The sequence below is a fragment of the Talpa occidentalis genome, unplaced genomic scaffold (genome assembly GCF_014898055.3).
Source record: "Talpa occidentalis isolate TD23 unplaced genomic scaffold, MPIMG_talOcc4v2.1 talOcc4.4, whole genome shotgun sequence".
Taxonomy (NCBI): domain Eukaryota; kingdom Metazoa; phylum Chordata; class Mammalia; order Eulipotyphla; family Talpidae; genus Talpa; species Talpa occidentalis.
In genome coordinates, this window is record NW_023604295.1 from 28,096,760 (window position 1) to 28,121,821 (window position 25,062).

Sequence of the window (25,062 nt, forward strand, 5' to 3'; positions counted from 1 at the left end):
CTCCCCTCAGCAGTGTATTTCATCAGTCTGCCTGTTCTGCTCTCTGCTCTGGCTCTGGTGAATTCTCTCATCCTCCCACACTTCTGACTGTACCCAGTGCTTGTATAAATAAATAAATAAATCTTAAAAAAAAAAAACTTAAAAAATTAAAAAAATAAAGAATTCTGCTTCTGACTATAATTAATAAGAAAAGTTCCTTTTGAATCCTAGTTTCATTCATGAGATAAAATTACATATATTAGCAGTGAAAAAGTGTTGTGAATAAATCACATTGGAGCAATTATTTAGGAAAATGGCCACCATCATGCCTCACTCATCCCTTGATGTTTCAATGATTATGTCATTATAAGAGATGAAACAGATAAAGATAACAGGGGAAGACAAGCAGAGCATGTGTCTGGACATTTACATATGATGACAAAAAGAAGTCAGTGAAAGGAAAAGGGAACAGTAGTCAGAGAAACTGGATAAGAAATAGTGGCACAGAATTATAGAGGAAAGAGTAGTTTATCAAATGGGGGTTTTAGTTGCATGAATCATAAGAAAAAATATGAAAATAGGGCCTCCCCCATGGCACAGTGGGTTGAGCACCACGCTGTGAAGCTGCCCGCAGCCTCTGCAGTGCGGGTTCGATTCCTGGCCAGCCAGGGAGAAACCCACATGGCACAGCAGACCTCTCCTGCCTCCTCACCCGCTGCTTCCCTCAGCAGCAGCGTCTTCAGTCCCTCTGCCTGTTCTGTTCCCCGCTCTGTCTCTGGTGAATTCTCTCACCCTCCCACACCTCTGGTCTGTACCCCAGTTCTTGTATAAATAAATAAATCTTTAAAAAATAATAATAATAAAAATATGAAAATAGAGAGCAAAATAGATTTAGAAATTCCGAGATGACTAATATACTTCAATAGTCAGATCTTAGGGTAGTGGGATAGAGTATAAGTTGGCGCTATCAGCATTGGCTAAGAGAAATAGAATGTATACCACATATGTAATTTAAAATCTTCTAGCAATCACATTAAAAAAGTAAAAAAGAAATTAATTTTAATAATATAGCTTATGTCAGAGTTTATATTTGAAATTAATATAGAAATTACTGAGAATTTTACATTCCTTTTATTTTCTGTCTTATCTTCAAAATTTAGCATATATATTCCACTTGCAACATATCTCAGTTTGGTTGCTATATAGCAAGTGCTTAAGTCACACATGAATAGTGCTTTCCTTATTGGAAAACTTATAGTCAAAGAATGTAAACATGTCCCATGCAACATGGTGAAGACAGAAATGGGTCATAGAAGCCAGTAAGCCAGTAAGCCAGTGCTGGCTAAGCTAAATGGATTACCTGAACCTAAGCTGAGAAATGGATGACAGTGGAAGATAAAGACCTTGGAAATGACAGTAGGGAGTAGGGAGCAGACCTCTGCCAGAAGTTCAATGCACCGAGAGGAGAATAAGAAAGGAGAATGAGGTGATAACGGTTTTCTTGACTGCTAGTGGAGATAGAGCAGTCTGACTTAAGAGTTGCAGGCTTCCTGAGCTGATTATTGTAAATAATAGGCTGGTTTTCTGTATGGGTTGCTACAGATTTTGGGTCAGAGTTCTAGTCAAAAATATGGCCTGGCCATTTTATGTTTGTATTTTTAATATGTCATTCCATTCTCTCTTGGCCTGTAAAGTTTTTCCTGAGTTTTATGATAGTACAATAGGAGTACTTAGAAAACGATGTTGTTTCCCCCAGATGTATTTAATAGTCTTCTGTTATCACTGACAAACTTTTTTCCCTAGCTGCCTTTAATATTTTCTATATTAATGACTTTTGACAGTTTCACTTTTACATATTTTCTTAAATGTATTAGATCTCTCTGAAGCCTGGAACACATTTTTTAAATTATTTTGCTGTTGAAAGACTGAGGAAGTGTGCTACACATGTAAAAGGAATCATATAACAACTTTATGGCTTAGACTCCTTTTTCTTAGGTCATGGACAATTTCAAATATTTTTTTCCATTATTACCTTCAATAGACATTATGGCTCCAAAAATATGACAACCATATCCTTACTATTAGTTTAAACTGCTGTCTTATGTAAAAACTATAAGTGAAAACCCAGGAAATCCAGGAAAGTTGAGATAGGAAAGTTGATTGATTTGGTATTCTCAAATGACAAATAATATTTTTGCTTCATTTGACTATTGAATATACTCCACAGTCTCAGGCTAATACTGAATACCTACCTACTTGTTGTTAATTTATTTCATATGCTTGGTATAGTTAGTATTTTTAATATTATTTCACTAAAAAAATCTCTTCAGTGCATCACTACACAATTGAAGAAAGACTAATATGGTAAAAAGCTTAATGATAAATTATGCTTAGGTAATACTATAATTTCAAATATACAGAGCAATTCCATGATGCCTAGTTCATTTCTTCAGAATTTGCTTGCTTCCCACTCTGTCTCTGGTGAATCCTTTCACCCTCCCATGCCTCTAGCCTGTATACCAGCTATTGTATAAATAAAAAATAGATCTTTAATATATATATAAATTTGAAATCAGCATATTTGGAATTGTGTCAATCTTAAGTACATTAAGATACATGGAAAGTTTGTTATCTTGCATAGTTTTTAATATAAACCTACAGCTTGTTAATATTGCTAATTTGCTTAGGAAATCCTTTTCACATAAATGATACAAGAGAAAATTTTTAGCAACTAATCACAAGATGTAAAGTCATTGGGTGTAAATGAATGCTTTACTTGCATATAGATTGTTGCCACTTAATATGGCACATTTCTGGATTATTACTTTATTCATTTATTCACTGAAATTCAAGTATCCCTTTTTCCAACAGCTGAAGAAGTGAAAATGAAAATATGTGGGGAAAATGTTAGGCTTACATAGAGTTCAATGGATAATAAAAAAGTTTCCACAATAGTTGAATTAAAAGGTGGTTTCTGGGAGTGACAAACTGGAAAAGAACCCAAAATCTTAAAATAAGAACCAGATTATACAGATGCCAACAGCTCTCACCTCCCTTCACCAAAGACTTCCTATAATCCCATGCATTGCAAAAAATCTGGTCTTATCTTAATATTTAATGGAGCATTCACTAACAAGCAATAAATTATTCAAATGGGAGATATGATTATGTCTTTTTAAACTACTGCATTTTCCATTTATTTTGAAGACTAAGATGAATGGAGTATATACGACCTATATCCCGGCAGAAAAAAAAAAAGTGGCTCAATCAAACTGGATAACTGAAGAGAATTTAACAAAGTACAAAAGTATGGAAAGGGTATGGGAAATTGATGAGGCATAATACAATTCGGGCTAGTAATGGTAGGAAGGTATTACTTCCCTATAGCTAATGATAGAAAAGGAGAGAATGGCTACTCAAACCTGGAGAGAAAAGACTACTTGACAGTACCTATCATTTTTGCAAGTGGGATTAGCCAACGAATTAAGATGTGAGAGTCCCTAGGAAACAAGTGTCTTGTCTTCACTCTCCAGGTAGATTTTCATTGGCTGAACACAAGTCAGAATGCAAAAGAACTCTTTGATGTAGTCTAATAGATCAGTCCTCTGGGATCCAGAAAAGGTGGAAAATAGAGAATAATCTAGAGGGGAAATGGAAAATATCCTTTTGCTTAGGGTAACAGAAAATATAATTGTTTGCTTATCTAAGCAAACAAGGGAACTTATTGACTTACATATCTAAAAACTACAGGGGAAGCTCTGTCTTTAGACCCAATTTCATCCTAAATCTCAAATGATGTCATTGGGACTCAGTTACTTTACCAGCTCTGTTTTCTTCCATATAAATTTTCTTCAAAGTTTCCACATTGTGGCAAGTTATCAGATAGCAGTTTCAGGATGAAGTCCAGGAAAACATTGTGAAAGAATTAAATAAAATAAAAAATGTAAAAAATATGTAAGATCCACTGAGTTACATATCTATCCTTAAACTCAGTTGTGTAGGACACCCAAAGCCAAAGGACAAAAAGTGGGGAGAAAGTAGGTACTGTTACTGAAATAAATAAAAATGAATGCTAGATGACCAAAAGACAACCAATGACTACTATTCAGTAATCCAATTCACATCTCAGCTCTCAAGTATCATGAGTTCAAGAATATACAAATCTACCAGTTTGAGCTGATCAAGTAGCATAAAAATATGGTTACCAACTTACTCATTTCTTCTAATTTCTACATTTTATGCCAATGAATCCATGTACATATACATTCATTCGTATGTACATACTGAGATACACATAAATATATGCTGATATTTATAAATGTGTATATAAAACTTCCCATCACCCAGTAATTTGATTTGTTGTGTTATTAAATGTCTGTATTAGCCTTCTAGATCTACATGCACTGGGCACAACATAGCATTCTCTTTAGGTTGCTAATTCCTGAAAAAGAGTAGTCATTTACGGTTTAGTTGTTAGTTCAACTTTCTTCCCAAACTATTGTCATAAGGGAATGAATTAATTAGTCAATTTCATGTTAATAATAAAATTGCAGTTTAGAGTATTTGGTATTTTTCTCTGAGAGGGAATTATCATTTTTCCCAACAGAAATGGCTTTGAAGCCCAAAATATCACACTGACACAGAAATTTGAAGTTGGTAAGGCCCAGATTACTTTAGGAGCAAAGAATCATAACAGTTCAAGTGACCTCAAACTAGATAGCATTTTAAAATCAAATCTGGAAGAAATGAAAATCTATGTCCCAGAAAAATTACAGTAGGATGAGGTAATATAAGCAGAGTTGCTATATTTTAACCAGGGATACCAAATTAACTTGCAATCCATAATGAATTGTATCATGTTGAATGGCAAGGGACTCCTAAGGCTGTGCCATGATATCTATTCCTCTTAAATCATCCTGTTTCAGGAAGAAAACCTTCAACTACATAGACATAGGATTCAGTTCTTTCAGATAACATTGACAGAGTGGATGGAGTTTTTTATTGCAGCTGTGTATTTGCTGATAATATAAAGTGAAGGCTACAAGTACTTAATCACATCTTTCCTAAAATGATACAGAAGATCATCTATTTTTAGCTGTCAACTATGCCTTTTTACCTTTCCTCTCAATGATGTACCTACGTATTAGTTTTAAATTGCTTATTTATACAAAGAACATTAGATTCTCACAGGTTTACAGACTGGCTTCATGTTTATTCCCCTACAGAAATGAGCATCTCTCTAAAATTATCCAGTAATGAATCTAAAGCTAGATGTTTAGAAAAGCAATTGGGGAGCAGGAAATCATTTTTCTTTAGCCTGTTTGGCAAGAAACAATCTGAAATGTACCAAAATGAAAACTCACTACTATTTATGATTGCTTTTCCTTTGTCCTTTTCCTGCTCCTGATGGTTACTGAGCTGGGGGGTAAAGGAGGAAGAGTAAGAAGGGGGTTTTAAAAATGCCACTCTGACATCCAGGTAGGAAAGTTGTCCACTTTGGCCTCCCTTTTGAGTGTTGGTATTCTTAAAGATCATGTTTCCCAAGGTGTTGATAATCCGCTGATATAGGGCAGCATTCTTTTCTGATCACTCCATCTTCCCCAGGGGTCTTCTCACCCAGGCTGAGAAACCAATAAACCTCTGCAATTCTGCTCCATCTTTCCTTCTTTCTTTTAAATCCCTTCTTTCTTGCGGATACACGGAAACGTTTACTGTTTTTTCATATATCTTTTGAACCACAGAAGGTCCTAGGGTTGTGAGCAGACACTTGCTTTACCATACCATCCCTCCGGCATTCTCTGCTTAATTCCATCCAGCTGCTATAGTGTGGTGACCTCAGCAAGCCTACCAGAGTCCCAGAGACCAAGCGTGATTCATAAAATAAACACATCAGAGGAAGAAGGGTAAATTTAACACCACTGTCTTCTTTCCCAATAATGGTCCTAGAATTCCACCAGGGGGAAATGTACATTTAAAAATGCCTCTATCTCCACTCCCACTCTATTTACATGTATTTATTTTTTTTTATTTATATATGTATTTTTTTCTATCATTGTTCATTTTTGTAGAATGTTTGATTTCTCCTCTCAGGTGTAATCCCCATAGAATTCCCACCACCAAATCAGAGGTGAACCCTCACCATAGACTCTTGTGCACTTCCCTCCCCTGTTCTGATCCCTCTTCCTCCCCTGTTGAAAGTCTCTGATTTATCTTCTGCCTGCTAGTTTTGTTTTTGTTTTGATGTTTATATGTATTTATAACAGCTGTATTATTAGCCCTTGTTGGCTAATTCTCATGCAATCAGTTGAAGGCATGAATAGAAGAATACATTGCCCTCCCTTTTGAAAGGAGGAATTCTGCCAGCAGATGGCCTTCATTTTGGATCTCCAGCCTGATGGCCTTCAGACTTGAATTGTAACATCAGCTCTTCCTGGGTTTTCAGTCTGCCAACCCACCCTGCAGATTTTGAACTTGCCATAATCACATAAGCCAATTCCTTAAAATAAATCCCTCTAAATACATACATACAGAAATACCCTATTGGTTCTGTTTCTTTGGAGAAACCTAACACAAGTATGTAGACAGTTGTCCTACATGCACAGAATACTGCAGAAAGACAGTATATCCCTCATCACACCTCAGAGACTATCCTTAGTCAGAAATACAATGAAATAAATAACGAATATTGTGGGCTATGCAACAAAAAAATGTAAATCAGGAAGAAAAAAATAAAAGGAGAGAGAAAATTATATATATTTCAACTATCATATCATTTAAACTCCTATTTGAGGTCAAAGGAAAAAAAACTCTTTTAAAGTTTTTTTTTTTAAAGATTTATTTATTTATGCATACAAGAGCTGGGGTACATGCCAGAGCATGGGGGGTGAGAAGATTCACCAGAGACAGAGTGGGGAACAGAACAGGCAGATTGACCGAAGTACACTGCTGAGGGGAGCAGCGGGGGAGCCAAGAGAGGTCTGCTTCACCATGTGGGTTGCTCCCTGGCTGGTTGGGAATCGAACTCGTGCTGCTGTGGCTGGGATAGCTTCAGAGGTCTCGCCTTAACCCTTATGCCACCAGGGAGGCCCTGTTTTGTGTTTTTTGTTTTTTTGGTTTTTTAAATCAACTTACCTGCTTCTGGAGTATGCAGTTACCAAGCTCCCTGCACCTGCCCAGAAAGTATTTTTACTCCAGGTTGAACCAATAATATTAATTATTTTTTAATACCACCTTCTATCTATTGCTATAATTTACAAATGGCACTCTTTGTTTGCCATAATTACTTCCCAAGTTAAAAGCTGGACCCACTGCCCAGATTCTATTTCCAGGTCTCATTTTATGCAACCAGATTAATTAAGCCTTGCAAAGTCACATGTGTGACTCAACCAGCCTTTAGTCTGAGTAAGGGTGATATCTCCATGTAAATATTTGTACACTGCCATTCATTCATTCAAACATACTTATTTAGTATCTAATATGTGCCAATCACTGAGCAAGTTATTGAGTACAGAGTCATGAACACTACACATAAGACCCTGTCTTCCTGGATCTTATATTGTAGTGGAGAACACAAATAATGAATAAGGAAATATATCATGATAACTATTACAATTGGTATAAATGGTGTGCTGTGAGGGTAAAGAGGTAACCTTTAAACTGAAACCTAAATATTAAATGAAAATGAAAAGTGAAAGCTCATTTTAGAAAACAGGGAGTACAAAAGCTATGAACTGCAGAACAGTTGGACTATTTAGAAAATATCTGGAAATCTATGTGGTTTGATGGAGAGGATTTAAAATGAGTTAGGACACATAGAGACCCATTCATGAAGGATTTTAGAGTAAAATTTATTAGAACAAAAAAATGGAACCCTACTGAACTTGGAAATAAGATAGTGTTCTAAGAAAGTGAAACCAGGAAAGAGCAAAGCATAATGAACAAGAATCATTGTGGAAGTGGCTATAAGAAAGAGGCTGGGGGGTGGGGGGTAAACTAAAAAATTGTGTATTGAGAAAGCGATATAGAGAAAAATGATCAGAATATGATTATAATTTAAGCTGAAATATAATCAATGATATTGAACCCTGACTGAAGAGGTAATATGTTAACAAGTTTGAGATATTCTCCAGTCATCATTTAGTATGTGCATGGGGGTGGGATAAGAATGTGTGAATGCTTATATAAATATAATATTCAGATATATATTCAGGTATATATTTCTATCTAACTCTTATATAAGAAAGAGAGGAGTAGGGAAGGAAGGAAGAAAGAGAAGATGAAATGGTGCCTAAGTGAACAGAGTATCTGACCACTTTTAACAGAATACTCATATAGAGGAAATGAATGTATAAAATTACATAGCTTGAAGGAATTAGGCATTAACATCACCGACCAGACTACTTTTGCTTTGATGTCAGGCTTGCAAACTTCTGACTTAAGTTAGTTTCTCATGGAAAATATACCGATACTCAATGAGTTTGTTGTAGTCACATGGTTTTTGTATTTCATCATTAAGACATCATCAGTATGGTTTCTAAATCAGTGTCTAGTTAGTTTGGTCAATGTGTATCAGTCTGCAAAGCCTGTCCAGAATTTATGTACTTGAAAAAAATGAAGACCTCAAGTGTAATGACTACATTTGAGAACTGATACGCTAAGCCTCCCTGAGAGTAACCAGCTCATCTCTCTTTGTGACCTAAGTTACTGGTTTCCTTTTTAACCACGACCAAATTTGAACTAGAGAATCACACTCACTTAAAGATACCATTCACAGTAGGAACTCACATTTAGCAGCAATGCAATAAGATAAGACCATTATACTCATTTCTTAGAAAAAGCAGCACAATGACTTAAAGAGAGACATAGAGTTTTAGCACCTAGACTGTTTTTACCATAGAAGAAAAAAATGTTCAGTGTAAGATCTCAAAGTTCATTGTGTCCAAACGTTGGTTTTAAAGGTGACAAGAACAGCTTGAGAGATTAGATGATTTTCAAAAAAATACACAGCTGGACTCCTGAACTAAACTCTTTCCACTTTTGGCTCCCTACCTCATGGTAATAGTTGTTCACATTCTTAATCTTCTTGTAGCCCTTGAAACTTTATATTCTCATTCTATGGAATGATGGGTAAATTTAAAAGTGAAATTATATTTCCTAAGAAATAAGTGCTATTTAGCTTTCTATAAAATGTCTTCCCTCTACTATGAGCAATAGGTATTTAATTAACTTCTGCCTCTGCAGCAGCCAAAGTCATCCTTTCACAATGAAAGTAATAATGTGCCTTTCTGTTTAAAACTCTGAAGTACCTCCCATTCAACTACAAGTAAAAGCCAAGTTCTTCCAATAGTCTATAAATCCTGCACTCTATGCTCACTTTATTCTACCCACATTGTCTAATTTGGTGTTCTCCAATACTCCAAGTATCTTTCTTCCTGAGAACCTCTATGCTAGCTGCCCAGAACTCTTTTGTGCTCAATAAGCAGAATGATTAACTCCTTCACTTCCATCATCTTCGCTCAAATGTGATTTTATTAATAATACCTATCCTGACAATTCTATTTAAAACCACTACACTCATGCCTCTGTACTTCCAGTGTCTTTTACATTAATTTACTACTTTTACTATAGGATTTATCACCTTCTAATGAATATGCTATATTAATTACCTAAGTATTACTTCTTGACTGTCTTCTTCCACCAGAATGTAAGCTCTGTGAAGGCAAGAAGGAATCTAGGTGTACCTTTTCACTATTATCTCCTAACAACTGAAACAGTGCCTGACCACCAGCAAATGTTTGCTGAATGAATAAATTCATTCAATCAATTAATTACATCTGGCAATTTAACCAATTTAACCTTTGTCTACCAATAATTGCTGTATCTGAAGGATAGCATCTAAGCATCAGTTAAATCTTTACCAAAATATGCTAGATCTTCCAATAGATTCCATTAAGGAGACCAATGTACCAAATCAATAATGCATTTTTAGTCTCTAAAATTCTCCTTTGATGGTAAAGGTAACAAGAAAAGTTACTGCTTAACAATTAAAATATTATCAGTTACTCTGTTTCAAAGAAATGGCCAAACTGCATTAAAAACAATCCAATCCTGAATGTATTTACAAAGAATACTATTTGTTTAGCCTCAATTAAAATGCCAGGTTTCTTGGTTAGAATCCTTAACGTTCACTGGCATAGTTATCTGAGAAGTTGTGACAAAATGAGAATCTAGAAATGTGTATTTTTATAAACAGTCATGACAAAGTACCTGAAGCATACTGCCTTCTTCCATGTCAGTATCACATGTATCTTACAATTGTTTCCCCCCCTCCAACAATCATGATGAATTTGTTTTGACATATCATCATTCTATTACCAACTCTTTTTTTTGTAAACAAAGACACAGGTGGGAAAAGGATGGCTGAGAGTAACACTGCAGAGAGCCACTGAGGATGGTCAAGATTGTACATCTCAGGGCCTCCCCTGGTGGCACAGCGGTTGAGTGCTGGGCTGCGAGGCTGCCCGCAGCCTCTGCAGCGCCGGTTCATTCCCCAGCCGCTGGCGAGGGTACCACAAAAAAAAAAAAAAAAAAAAAGACTGGACATCTCAGGAGTTTCACGCACATAGCATATGGACCACAGTGTAAAAGAACCAACACCATTAGCCCTGCCTCCCATGGAGAGTTGTGTAACGATCACTCCCAGATGTGCTGAAAACTAACTGACTTAAATTGGAAATGAAATTAATGCTCTTTCCTCTTAGAAAAAGCAATTCAAAAATTACTAAGCAATAAGAGGCAAAGTGATTTACACTTAAATATCCTCAAAATATTTACCAGTGACTAAAAAATAAGTTGTTAAAGACACAACTATCTTAAAGTGACTCTACAGAACAGGTCACAATTCCCCAACTCTGAGTCCTTGTTTAGTTGGCAGTGGGTCATCTGGGAAAGTGTAGAAAATTAGATACCCTACAATGATCACATAGCACCCTCAAGTGGAAGTACATTAGACTGACAGTGTTTTTCTTGAAAAGATCTGCTGGTCTGTGATATGAAAAATAAAGAGGAGATAGAATTCCTTCAAACAAAGATATTGAATGAATTAAGATATACTGTATCTTATCAGAAGGGCTTGTAGTTTGAACTATTTCTTTAACAATGAGGATGTATTTTTGGCTGATGTAGCCATATTTTCTAATTAGTATTTCACAGCCTTACTTAACTGTGCGTAACTGAATAAAACCTTGAATAGAACAAAGCTAACCACCTTATATGCTAATTAGTAGTATTCTGCAGTCTAAGTCTCTTGCACCATGTGTTATGAAAAAAAACAGTGGTCCCATTATAGGAAAAAAGTTCAAGGCTACCTTCATATGTTAATATACTAATACCTTTAAAATAAAATAACCTCCATACATATATATGTACAGACTAATTATGAAGTATGTTTTCAGCTGACCCCCTAAACTGCATGGCAGTAAGATAACATGACTTCTAAAGTTAATTTTTGAATAAATTATTAACCTTGGGCCTTCCCAGTGGTGCAGCGGTTGAGCACTGGGTTGCGAAGCTGCCCGCGGCCTCTGCGGCGCCGGTTCGATCCCCGGCTGCTCCCGGCCACTGGAGGAGGGTCCCGCATGGCGTGCAGACCTCTCCTGCTGCCCGCTGCTCCCCTCAGCAGTGTACTTCGGTCCTTCTGCCTGCTCTGCTCCCTGCTCTGGCTCTGGTGAATTCTCTCACCCTCCCGTGCTTCTGACTGTTCCCAGTGCTTGTATAAATAAATAAATAAATAAATCTAATAAAAAAAAAACTTTAAAAAAAATTATTAACCTCACCATATGTAAGAGTGTCTTCATTTTTAAAATGGCAGAGTAGAAAATTCAGAGGCCACTGTAAGTGGTTTCTTAGCTTAACAATCAAGAGTCTTTTGGTTCCAAATCATGAATTTACTCAAGCTGACTTACATAACAGAAGGAATTTTTAGAGGGGAAAAAAAAAGAGAAAAAGATACTGAAAATTAAAGATGGGAATATTAACTATCCCTCAAATCATATTTGTGGAACCAAGCATAAGTATTCTTAGCCATTGCTTTGTCATTTTGTGTGTAACTGCCATTTTAGAATTTCAGGTCTTGCAGGTCTTGCTGTCCGGGGAAAGACTGCATTCCAGAGATAGTTTCAGTAATTGGAGCTGCAGGCTGGAGCTGCATCTTGGCCTGGCCAGTCAGCTTAGAATGATAGCCGGGCAAAGTTGGAGAACACATCCTTGTAGCCAATGAGTAACTGCCAGCATAATTTAACCTTATTAAAAGACCCCTGCTTCCTTTGTTCCAGGCTCTCGGCATCTGCCACTGCCTTGGTAGGTGCCATGAGCCCGGACTCGAGTCTGAAATAAACTCCCTTTTGTATTTGCATCATCCATCTTTGGATTCTTGGAGGCTATGCTCGCCGAGTCTGCTGATCTTGGGCACAACAATATTCAGTTCTATCTACCATTTCATGATGCATATATCCTATCCCTAATCCCAGATAAGGACCAAGGCTTTGTTGAAATTGTTTAGAGTCAAGAAACAGAAAGAACCTGTCCATAATTATTTCTCATAGCCATAGATTATTTTTGTTAGTCCTTCCCAAATGATAGTTTTCCAAGATCTGCTAGACTTTATCTTTTGCATGCAATACCACACTAGCAGATGTATGTTACTTTGAAATACTTGGGGAATCCAAGAAAAGCTACTTAGAAATATGCTGCTTTTGCTCTTTCTTTATGTGACTATCTTGCTTTAGTTAAGTTTTTGCAAAATAAATCAGGCATTGGGATATGTGTGTGTTCATGTAGAGAAGACAGTGTCTCTTCCCTTAAATGCACAGCCAACCTGAAATGACACACTTCCATAACTAAAATGTCCATAACATAATTATCCTCTCTATTTTGGTTTTTTATCTTCCTTAATTATACTGCTCTCTCCTCCTAGAATGCACATATTCGCCTCTTCCTTCCCTCTCTTCCCATAGAAGCTTCCAAAACCTCATCCCACAGTACAAAAAGGGATCAAGCAGAGACTCAGTAGGTATCCATAATAGTACTTACTGCTGTGTCATATATGTTTCTTCTTGTTGTGTGCCAATCAAGAATCAGATGATTTTTAAATATTTATATCTTCAGGTCCAAGTATGTTTTTCTTAAGGATGTCCATATGCGTTTATTTAGAAATAGAATTTCACATCACATAAAAATAGGCCTAAGACACTAAAGAACTATCTGTCCTGAAAGTCCTGCCTTCTTTTCCCTCCCACATATTCACTTATTATACTGATTAATCTGGAAATGTTATTTGGAAACTGTTTTTTAAAAATTCTTTAAAGGTCAAACTAGTAAACCAGAAAATGAAAGCAATAATTGAAAAATAAATTTTCTTTTTGTGTCCATTTTGAGAAGCCCCACTTATAGGATGGTTTCTCCAAGGTGAGAAGTAAAACTAGTCTACTTACTTGCTCTTCTGACTCCCTCCAGTCCTACACCAAAGATCCAATGCTCTGTCCCTTCAAAGTCAAAGGGTATTTATCCCAGCAGAAAATTTTTCCAAAAACACCTGTAATTGTAAAAATTGTAAAATTGCCTTCCTTTTCAGGGGCAACACTCTCCTTCCTAATATAGCTATCATTCTCTAGCTACATAGCTTAACACAAATCAGTCAATAGCACCAACTAAATTTTTCTGTTGTGAAATTTAATGGCTTTTAAATTCAAATTCTTCTGTTCCATTTTCTCAAGTCTCAGTAAACTGCTTACTTATTTCCCCAGATTTTTCACAAAATAGTGTGTCGGCCTATACTATATTCTGAGCTGGGTGTTCTATCCAGGTGATGACAGGCAAATTGGTCTCTCCAGAAGATCAACAGTTGGAAAGACGGCAGAATAAATGTTACCTTTCCTCCCCCACCCCATGAGGACTACACTAAACTACACATATTTTAGCAGTACAGATTTTGATGTATTGAAATAAAACAAAAACACATTATTTCAAACTTAGAGTAAGTTAGGCCTTTTATATACCACTATTCTCTCAGCAATTCTGCCCATGAACCTAGGTCACGATCCTATCTCTAACCCTTTATCAACTGGATGACATTAAGCAATTTGCTGAGATTCTTTGGCCTCTTTCCTCAAACTCTAAAATGAGAGTAAGAGGTACCGGAGTTAGGTTTTCAAGACAGTACCGTGGAAAAGAGGCCCAAGTCACAATTACCTTTGAATATCACTTTTACCCAAATGTATAGTGTATTGTCTTTAGAGTACACAACACTATCCAGTAAATCTTATGGGCACTAACTTTTGATGAAACACTAAAACAAATTAAAAAAAAAAAAACTATGTATATGTGTTTCTAGGCACTAAAGTTATTCTGGTATTGCTAATTCTACAATCACTAACAGTGAATGGGGTATGGTTGGAGAACACAAGATGAATAAATGTTAATGTCCTTCTGCTCCTCAGCTTTCCAGGGAATCTCCCGGAACTTGTTTAATGTGGTTGTGCCTGAGACTTAGGTTGATAATATTTCTCCAGCAAGGACTTTGAGGGAAGAGACTCTAACATTTCGGGGTGCTCACGCTGGCAGTGGCAATTAAAAGTGTTTGACTAAACATGAGGACCAATTATTATTTACCTTAGAAAAGGGCTCGGGCTATTTCAATGCAATAAATGACATCACGAAAGTTTAACTAGCAAACGCCTCGCACGCTTTACTACCTCGGCGCCCCGTTATCTTTTAGTTCCGGAAGCACTTGGCCCACTCCTCTCGGCTCCCGTAGTCTCTCCCCTTATCGCGAGATCCGGCCGCGGGGGGCGGCGCCGGAACACTTCCGGGAGGCGAGTATGTAAGAGCGGGCGTCTGGGGCTGTGCTTCCGGCTGCTCCCTCGGCCCCACACATCTGGGGCTGGAGTCTGAGCTGGGGAAGAGGCGCTAGCACCCCGCTGGCCTTTGGGCCCAGAAATCGCTGACCATGGATCGGGATCTTCTCCGGCAGTCATTGAATTACCACGGGCCGTCCTTGCTCTCCCTGCTCCGGAGCGAACAGCAGGACAATCCGCACTTCCGGAGCCTCTTGGGGTCGGCGGGGTCGGCGGAGCCAGCCCGGGGCCCGCCGCTCCAGCAGCAGTTTCAGGGCAGGTAATGGCTTGGGGGACCCGGCTGCCAGACGTGGGGGGGTTCCGGTGGGGGGACTCAGCTCAGGGCTCCGCTACCGCGGCGGGGCCTCGGCAGGGAGCGCGTGAGGTCTGCGGCGCTGCTGCACACGGCAGGGTGCGGGAGGATTCGGCGTCGGGGTGTGGGGCGATGCAGGCGAAACTTTTTCTGTCTTACTGCCTTGCAGAGGTACGGGTTGCTTAGCTCAAATCCATAGGCTTTAGTGTTGGGGACCGCGGGTGTCACTTTTTTGAGTCCTCCCGACCTCCTTCTAAGGGCTACCTGAGGATGGAATCTCTAGTTAAAACTTGCTAAAGGTGATGCCCGGGGGCTTGGAATGGACCCGAGTGAGCCAGTAACGCCGTGAGCTGAAGGCTTTGCAGATAAACCAGTTGTCATACATTTTGTTTCTTTTTAAGGAAAGAGAAGAGAGTTGACAACACTGAAATACAAAAATTCATTTCCAAAAAAGCTGATCTGCTTTTTGCACTTTCCTGGAAATCAGATGCACCTGCAACTTACGAAGTGAGTGAAGACAGTGAAGGTTAGTCTCGATATGTTTCTATTGTGGTTTGGCTTAACAACGCTTAAGTTGAAGCAAAACTATTGTTTAGTAATTTTGGTAATTTTTTTTTTTTTTTTCAGATCATTATGCTATCATGCCACCTTTAGAGCAGTTCATGGAGATACCGAGTATGGATAGGAGGGAGCTGTTTTTCCGAGATATTGAGCGTGGTGATATAGTGATTGGAAGAATTAGTTCCATTCGAGAATTTGGATTTTTCATGGTGTTGATTTGTTTAGGTAGTGGCATCATGAGAGATATATCACACTTAGAAATCACAGTAAGTTACTCACTTTTCAGTTATTTGCTTCCATTTCTAAGGGTCATCCCAATACGAAAAATTGTGTCCTTGTATCATTTGTGCTTATTGTGCACTATGCTGAGATAGTTTTGAAATAAATTTTAATTGGAATAAAATTAAGTATTTTTCCTTCTTTAACAAAGTAGTGGTGGAAGAGTTACTTGCACAATGTGCTCCTATTGATACATTACTTACTGGGTTTGGTTAGCAGGGATGGGGTCCTTTTTCAAATGCTCAGATATCTGAATATGGTGAGATTAATTGGTACTCTGGGGTTACTTCATATAACTGAGCATGTTCCTAATTACAGTATTTGGCATTAATACTTGAATGTGGCTAATTTAGAAATAAATTTCTGTTCTTTTTTTATATATACACACACACACACACATATATACACACACACAATAACTAAACTTACCTGATCTGTACAGTATAAGAAACTTTACTCAGGGTGAATAATCCTAAATTTGAAATAATGTCACTTTAAAAAGGTTAGATATTTGTTGTCTCTCAGGGCAGATGAAAAGGGAATAAAAGCCAGAGGTATTGTGGACTGGATAACACAAATTTTGGAAAATTCATATTTCATTTTAATTGGACTTCTCATTTTCTGAACGGATTTTACTTTCATTTTTCAAAGTATAAACTATAATCCACACTTATATTAGGTTACTAAAACTAATTGCAAGTTTCATGAGATTTTAGTTTTTCAACTGAACCAGAATACTTGTTTTATTGTTTCAGGGCACAGAAATTAATTGAAGTCCTTAATTAATCTTAGACTTTAGTATGCTAGTTGTTTTTTTTTATGTTCCTGTGACCTATTAGCTGTTGATACTAAACTATAATAAAAGACGGTTCTCACAAAAGAATGGAGTGTGTAGTGTTGTAAATGCTTCTCGTTGCAGGCTCTCTGTCCAATAAGAGATGTGCCTTCTCACAGTAACCATGGGGATCCTTTATCATATTACCAAACTGGTGACATCATTCGAGGTGATCGGTTTCATCATACTTACAAAAAAATAACAGTTGCCAGATTTTTGTTTTTTATAAATTTTGAAAATGTAGTCTAATGAGAAAGTTTTATGTTTTTGTTAGTTTGCATTTTCTTGTTAATCAGTCTAGTTTTCTTATTTTTTTAAGCTGGAATCAAGGATATTGACAGATACCATGAAAAGCTTGTAGTATCTCTATATAGTTCCTCTCTTCCACCACACCTGTCTGCTATTAAATTAGGTGTAATTAGTTCTGAAGAACTTCCACTGTACTACAGGTAATTTATCCACATTATTTCAGCAATAATTAATTGTAAGTTTCTTAACTAAAATTAACAATTTTTATCCAACTTCTGGCACCAAAGTAGAATTTGAGTTTCTCTTCAAAATATTTTAATTACCCCAACTGTCTTCAACTTGGTAAAATGAACCAAATCATATATTGCCATAACTTCATGTACAAAAACAGTATGAGTATTTAAACCCCATGTGATAATATTAGTTCTTTAATAGAAGTGGAATATTCTGATTGTCATTTTTATATTTTTGTTGTGTTTTTGTTTTTTAAGGAGGAGTGTTGAACTTAGTAGCAATTCTTTGGAATCCTATGAAAATATCATGCAGAGTTCTTTGGGATTTGTTAATCCAGGAGTAGTTGAATTCCTTCTGGGAAAACTAGGAATAGATGACTCTAACCCTCCATCTTTAATGAGAGGCCTACAAAGGTATAGTAAATCACTATTACTCTTATTAGGTGATGAGGTGAATGGTGCTGAGCAAAAACTGCATAACTGAGGTACATATTTCACCATGCTACCCTGGCGACAGCAATATGCCAAAGACTGAATGAAGCAGAGGAGCCCATGTCCTTCTGAAATAGACTCTCTTGTTAGTGTTAGATGTACACCATGTGACCAATTAGAGAAAGATGCAGAAAATTTAAGAATTTTGTGTATGTGTAAAAGACAAAATGATGCTTAACAGTAGTCAGTTTTGCTATGCAAGTGTCATACAAGTTTCTTGCTTGAGATTCACTTTTTCAACATTGAGTTTTAACTGTCAAGCAAAGTGAAGTATAGTTACAAAAACCGTAGGTATAGTTATAAAACCTGTATTTATAGTTACGGTTTGACTTTTTTTTCTTTAACAGCAAAAACTTCTCTGAGGATGATTTTGCTTCTGCATTAAGAAAGAAACAGAGTGCATCTTGGGCTTTAAAATGGTATGAAGACTTTGTTGCTCAACAATTGCATTACCTAGTTTAAAAGATTAAAGTAAGGCATGTATTATTAAGAACAAATATTTTAAAGTAAATTAAAATGATCCCTCTCTGACATTAGTTTTTTTTATAGTTATAAATGGTCTTAAGCTGTAAACTTGACAAACTTAAATTTTAGCCAACATTTTCAGTGTTTTTCAAAAGAAATTATATTGATATCTGGATTTCATAAATACTTGTTATAAAACTATCCAAAGACATAGTGTTTCTTAGATATATTGACGGTACTGGAGACTACACATTGACCATATTTGATTTGCTTTTACAATTTATCCATGTTAATATTTTATTTAGATTTTTGATGAAATGTTTGTAATTCTTTATTAATGTCTTCAGTGTGAAGATTGGAGTCGATTATTTTAAAGTTGGACGCCATGTCGATGCTATGAATGAATACAATAAGGCACTGGAAATAGACAAAGAAAATGTGGAAGCTTTGGTAGCTCGTGGAGCATTGTAAGTAGGTCATGGGTTTTAAAGAATATTTGCAAGGTAAATATATACAAGATTTACAAGTAATTCATATTTTAAATTCCTTTAACTTTGTCATTATCTTTAGATATGCAACAAAAGGAAGTCTGAACAAAGCAATAGAAGATTTTGAGCTTGCACTGGAAAACTGTCCAACTCACAGGAATGCAAGAAAATACCTCTGCCAAACACTTGTAGAACGAGGAGGCCAGTAAGTATCAGATTTTATTTAATGGTGGATATATCTTACCTTCAATCATCCTCCATAAAATCTTAAACTTAATGTCTTTAGTTAATTATTTTAAAAAATCTTGTTACAATGAAATAGAAATAGAAAGATATAAGAAATTAGTAGATAAGTATTTTTTCCTTGAATAGCTAGAAGATTTTGTTTTAATAGAAGGGAATTGAATGTCTGATTCATTTAATCATTTCAGTAGCTTACTGCCAGAAATATGAAAATGAGAGTTTTATCATTCATTATAATATTTTGCTATTTGGCTTGTTGGTCTATCCTACTGAGTAAAAATGCACATATTCAGATTAAAAGGAAGAGCAAATCATTAAGAATAAAACCTGTAATTTATGTTACTATCCTGTAATGCTGGCATATTACCTGGTACAGTAGTTATTTAACGCAAAAGCTAATTTATAAGATATGTTGAAGAAACAGTACTTCAAATATAATTTGGTAACCACCTGCTTTAGTAATTAAAAACCAGTTTATACTTAATAGCATCTTTTGTGCTCTTTTTTAATGTGGATTAATGTGGATTCATCTCTTTTGTAGTTTTTTTTTTTTTTTTTAAAGATTTATTTATTTTTATTATTTATACAAGCACTGGGCACAGTCAGAAGCACGGGAGGGTGAGAGAATTCACCAGAGCCAGAGCGGGGAGCAGAGCAGGCAGAAGGACCGAAGTACACTGCTGAGGGGAGCAGCGGACGGCAGGAGAGGTCTGCGTGCCATGTGGGACCCTCCTCTGGTGGCCGGGGAGCAGCCGGGGATTGAACCGGCGCTGCAGAGGCTGCGGGCAGCTTCGCAACCCAACGCTCAACCGCTGCGCCACCGGGGAGGCCCTCTTTTGTAGTTTTCATTAGTTTGCCTGATTACTCAAGAAATCCAAATGAGTAGATTGTGCAGTATTTGTATTTTAACTCATATGGACCCATGTGAATAGGAAAGCTTGTTACTCTCTCACTTAGGTAGATACCTGGTACCTCTTAGATGTAGTTATATTACTCCCTCCATATTTGAGCTTGCACTGGAAAACTGTCCAACTTACAGGAATGCAAGAAAATACCTCTGCCAGACACTTGTAGAAAGAGGAGGCCAGTAAGTATCAGATTTTATTTAATGGTGGATATATCTAATTTTCAACCATCCTCTATAAAATCTTGAAGTTCGTGTCTTTAGTTAATTGTCTTTGGCAGAGGTATTTTCTTGCATGCCTGTGAGTTGGACAGTTTTCCAGTGCAAGCTCAAATATGGAGGGAGTAATATAACTACATCTAAGAGGTACCAGCTATCTACCTAAGTGAAAGTCCTTTAACTGATGGAATGGTAACACCATCCATCCAGTTATCCAGACCAGAAATGATAATAGTCTTTGGCTTACTCCCATATCCAGTCTGACACAAAAATGATTCAATTTTCTTTTTTAATTTTATTTTTTATAGTAATTACCTATTTACTAAAAATTGACAATATTCTGCAAAATCCTTTCAGTGCTCTATATGCAAACTGTTGGGTTTTTTTCCACACATAGACTCATATTTAATCTAATAATTAACTTACCTAGAGGCTGGCTGTGATAATTCATATGTTTTGGTATTTCCAGCTTTAACAATTTTCTGAGAAAATTTTTCTATAAAATGGAAAATTCTTCATAAACTACTAGGAAAACCCTATCCCTGTAGTTTAATACTAAAGTTGAAATTTGTAGAGCATTTCCAGAGGACATCAGTTCATGATGTGTTTTTATATATTTTGATAAAATCCCAGTGCTGGATGTACAGATGGCTTTAGCTGTTAGTGATGAGTTCTTAGTTTTTTAGTTTTTTAAATCAAGGCATGTTTGGGCCTCCCCTGGTGGCGCAGCGGTTGAGCGCAGGGCTGCGAAGCTGCCCGCAGCCTCTGCAACGCCAGTTCGATCCCGGGCCGCCAGCGAGGGTCCCACATGGCGCGCAGACCTCTCCTGCTGCACCCGCTGCTCCCCTCAGCAGTGTACTTCGTCACTCTGCCTGTTCTGTTCACTGCTCTGACTCTGGTGAATTCTCTCACCTTCCTGCGCTTCTGACTGTACCCAGTGCTTGTATAAATAAATAAATAAATCTTAAAAAATAAATACATAATAAATCAAGGCATGTTTGACGTGGCATTAAATTAGTTTCAGGTGTACAACATAATGACTTTGTGATATGTATGTATTACAAAATGATTGCCACAAACAACACATTTAAGTCTGTTTACCATCCATCATCACACATAATTATAATTTGTTATAATATTTAAGATCAACTTTCTTAGATAGTTTCAAATATTAAATACAGTATTGGTAACTAGTCAACCATGGGGTACACTATACCCCTAAGACTTATTTGATCATCTTCACATACTTTGTCTATTCCCCTCTAGCCCCACCTCTGACAACCACCAATCTGTCTCTGTATCTGTGAATTCAAGTTTTTTTTGTTCTGTTTTATTTCATTTAACCCAGAAAAATAGCAGTAAAAAGCACCACTTAGGTATTGTTCAATTTTGAAAATAATATGCTAAACATGGTTTTTCCCTATTAAGTTTTTTCATATAGGCCTCTGAGCTATATGCTTATGTGAGGACTTTTCATTTTTTGTAAAAGACTAAGTCTTCCTTTCAAATTTAGGCTAGAAGAAGAAGAAAAATTTTTAAATGCTGAAAGTTACTATAAGAAAGCTTTGGCTTTGGATGAGACATTTAAAGATGCAGAGGATGCTTTGCAGAAGCTTCATAAATATATGCAGGTGATTCTTTATTTCCTCTTAGAAATTTACTGATTTTGAAATTAATACCAATACTTAACTCTCTTGTAGGGAAGACTATTATTAAATTGCTTAGTTAAGACAGTATGACTTATTTATTTTCACAAACAGCTTTTCCTAATTGTTTTGACATTGTCATAGTGCATCTTTGCTAATCCTAAAAAGTAAAATAGCCTGATGAGAAAACTTCTGTTGACTAAATTTGGTATGTGGTTTTGAAAAACTGTCCTTGCAGTGAGCTTTCTTGGTATTTAGAAAACTTAATGTGGTATTATATTTGAGCTAATTATGAAAACCTTTTTGAGAAATATATTACACTGTCTTTTCCTGTAATACTGATGATGATGTTTTCTCATGCATTTTCTTCTGAATTGGACCATTGCTGCTGTGTCTGTGACATCTGGTGCTGCTCATCCCCATCCTCAAACTGGAAAATGGTTTCTTATGTAATCATGCATCCAACTGGGCTGTGCTATTTTTTAAATGGTTTGTATTTGAACATGGCAATTCCCCTCCCAATTCACCTTACTGGAATTTCTTTACTTGAATTTTATTTATAAAATTTGTGTCCTACTTAAACTTTGAATTTTTTTTTTTTTAAATAATTTTTCATGTATTTTTTTTTTTCCTTTCCTGGACTCTGGGCCATGGGTACCAATGCGATGGTTTCCCCTTTTTTCATGGAATATCAACTGCAATATGGTCCTCAATATTGTTCTGGCCATGCCAATGATTAATGCCAAACACCTGTACGGTTAACTTTTATATGTTAAAAATACTTGTATAATGCTGGATATATGGTGATTTGGGTATACCACATTTGATTCCTGGTTCCGGGGGGTGGACTTCTGAAAATGGTGTTGTATATATTCTGCTATTTTTAACGTGTGATTTTTTCTGATATCTGGGTTCTAAAAGAAATCTTTGGAATTAAGAGAAAAACAAGCTGAAAAGGAAGAAAAGCAGAAAACAAAGAAAATAGAAACAAGTGCAGAAAAGTTGCGTAAGCTCTTAAAAGAGGAGAAAAGGTAAACTATAATATTCAATTTTTTTTTTTTTAACTTAAAGCAACTACTGAGTTGAACCAAAGTGCTATGTCGAGGTAAAGTAAGTAAAAATATATAAGTATTTCGATTCATAATCTGACTGTTAAGGGTACTTACCAAGTACATATATCACAAATTTTTCTTAAAAGAAATTAAGGCTACAATTCTGGGGGGGGAAAAAAAGGAGAGAAAATTAAGTTTAGAATTAAAATGTTATTTTAGTTACCTAGTATTTTTGAGAACTAGAGCTAGAGCAGCAGTTCTCTATTATGGGTGATTTTTGTCCCCGGGAACATTTTTGGTTGTCATAATTGGTAGTTAGCTACTGGAATCTCGTGGGTAAAGGTCAGAAATGCTGTCAAACATTATACAATGCACAGGATACCCAAACATTCTACCCTCATCGCAACAAGAATTATTTGAACCAAACGTCAGTAATGTTAAGATGAGGAAACTGTGCAGTAGAGGTAAACGGAAAACCAGTTCTTCTGTGTTCAGATGGTCTTCAGTTTTTAAGGTAGTGATGGAAACTCATTTAGAAGTGGTTTTGCTTATACTGACACCTGTCTACACAAGTATTTTTACCCAAGTAAAACTGGATCCTGTAGTCACTAATATTATTAAAATAGTGCTTATCTAAAGCCACAGGGTTTTTGTTTGTTTTTTTAATGAAATATTTAAAGAGAACAAAATAGGACTAAAATCTTTTTGGATAATTAAGGCACATTTCTTTACATCACATACCTAATGAGTTAACTACATTTTTTTAGGCTAAAGAAGAAAAGAAGAAAATCAACTTCCTCTTCAAGTGTTTCTTCTGGTGATGAATCAGTTTCTTCATCATCCTCCTCTTCTTCTGATCACAAAAGGCATAAGAAACATAAGAGGAACCGCTCGGAGTCTTCTCGCAGTTCCAAAAGGCATTCAGCTAAAGCATTCTCGAATCAGATAGATCAGAATAGGAAAGATGACTCCTACCCAGTTCCAGCCAATACTTCAGCGTCTTTTCTTAACCAAAAACAAGAAGTGGAAAAACTACTGGAAAAGCAGGATAGGTTACCATATCAAAAGAAACAGGTAAAAGAGAAAGATAGATGCTCTCTGTCTTCATCTGCAGTTGAAATTCCGGATGATTTTGGAGGTAGGTCTGAAGAGCCAAGAGATTTTTATAATAACTATAAAACTCAGGCAGGTAGTAGCAAAACAGACAAGCCATATAAATCAGAAAGACATTTTTCTAGTAGAAGAGATTCCTCAGATTCCTGCTATAGGAATTCAGATGACAAGATAAAATTTCATGGTTACAAAAGATTTGAAAAAGATACAGAGGGAAGAAAAGAGCACTATAGGAGGTGGGATTCATCCTCCATGAGGTATTCTTCTTCTCCAGCAAGCTCAGACTACTCTTGGAAGTCAGTTGAAAAATATAAAAAATATCCTTATTCTGGATCACGTGATTTCAGTAGACATGAGCAAAGGTATCAATTAAATAAAAATCAAGGAGAATATGAAAGAGAGGATAATTATGGGGAAGATATTAAAACAGAGGTTCCAGAAAAAGATGAACTAAATAGCAAAGAACAATCAGAAAGTGGAATTAAAAAAAATTTACCTCAAAATTTACTAAATATATTTAATCAGATAGCTGCATTTGAGAAGGAAAAAGGAAATAAGCCAAAAAATTAGTATGCCAAGGAAAATTGTACCATTTTATTAAAAGCTGCTGATAAAAGTTTTGGGTTTTAGTCATAATAACTCAGTGCAGGAATCTGCTCTTAAAGTTACTTTATTTGAAGAGATTGCAAAAAAGCAAATAAATGCTTTTTAGCTTTTCTCAAATACATTTGTTTTAGTTGTACCTTCCCTTTCCACAGCTTGATTTTTAGGCTTTTTATGTGTATGTTTGTGTACAGTATTTCTTTTGATGATTTAAACTTCACTGATAGATAATTCTCAAAATACTGTTTTTTCATTGTACTATGGTGTATGAGAATTCCTGAGTCCACCCTCATCCTACTGTTGGAGAGAAAATTAAATTTGTGCATTGAAACACTTGGATCGTTTTCATCAAAAATTATTTCTTTTTCCTGTTAAAAGCCCTTGGCTTTTGTAAGAATATATATTTGAATAGTCCTTAAACACCATTTTAGATTCATCATTTATTTAAATATTAAGGGTTTTTTTGCATAACTTTTGTTTTAATGGTATGTCTAATA

The 25,062-nt window shown here is 36.2% G+C and overlaps 1 protein-coding gene and 1 long non-coding RNA gene across 3 annotated transcripts in view; one reads left to right on the plus strand and one right to left on the minus strand.

The window, feature by feature from the left end:
- The window catches only part of LOC119256767 (uncharacterized), a 73,711-nt gene extending 58,936 nt beyond the window's left edge, over positions 1-14,775 (minus strand). The window contains exons 1-2 of the long non-coding RNA XR_008553815.1: positions 14,647-14,775; positions 13,470-13,570 (exon numbers count right to left, since the gene is read on the minus strand). This is a non-coding gene — a long non-coding RNA (uncharacterized LOC119256767). The remainder of the gene's footprint in view (positions 1-13,469; positions 13,571-14,646) is intronic.
- A 65-nt stretch (positions 14,776-14,840) lies between these two features.
- On the plus strand, positions 14,841-24,962 carry TTC14 (tetratricopeptide repeat domain 14). 2 transcript variants are annotated; one of them, XM_037525153.2, is made up of 12 exons: positions 14,841-15,150; positions 15,585-15,709; positions 15,811-16,010; positions 16,943-17,027; positions 17,178-17,307; positions 17,599-17,754; positions 18,180-18,251; positions 18,645-18,764; positions 18,868-18,990; positions 21,665-21,782; positions 22,719-22,828; positions 23,617-24,962. In XM_037525153.2, exons 1-12 carry the CDS (start codon positions 14,984-14,986, stop codon positions 24,530-24,532), a joined length of 2,322 nt encoding a protein of 773 aa, XP_037381050.1. In that variant the 5' UTR covers positions 14,841-14,983; the 3' UTR covers positions 24,533-24,962. The 2 variants fall into 2 exon arrangements, with proteins under 2 accessions (XP_037381050.1, XP_054556369.1); XM_054700394.1 differs by lacking the exon at positions 23,617-24,962 and having other exon boundaries at positions 22,736-22,791.
- Positions 24,963-25,062: the final 100 nt, after the last annotated feature.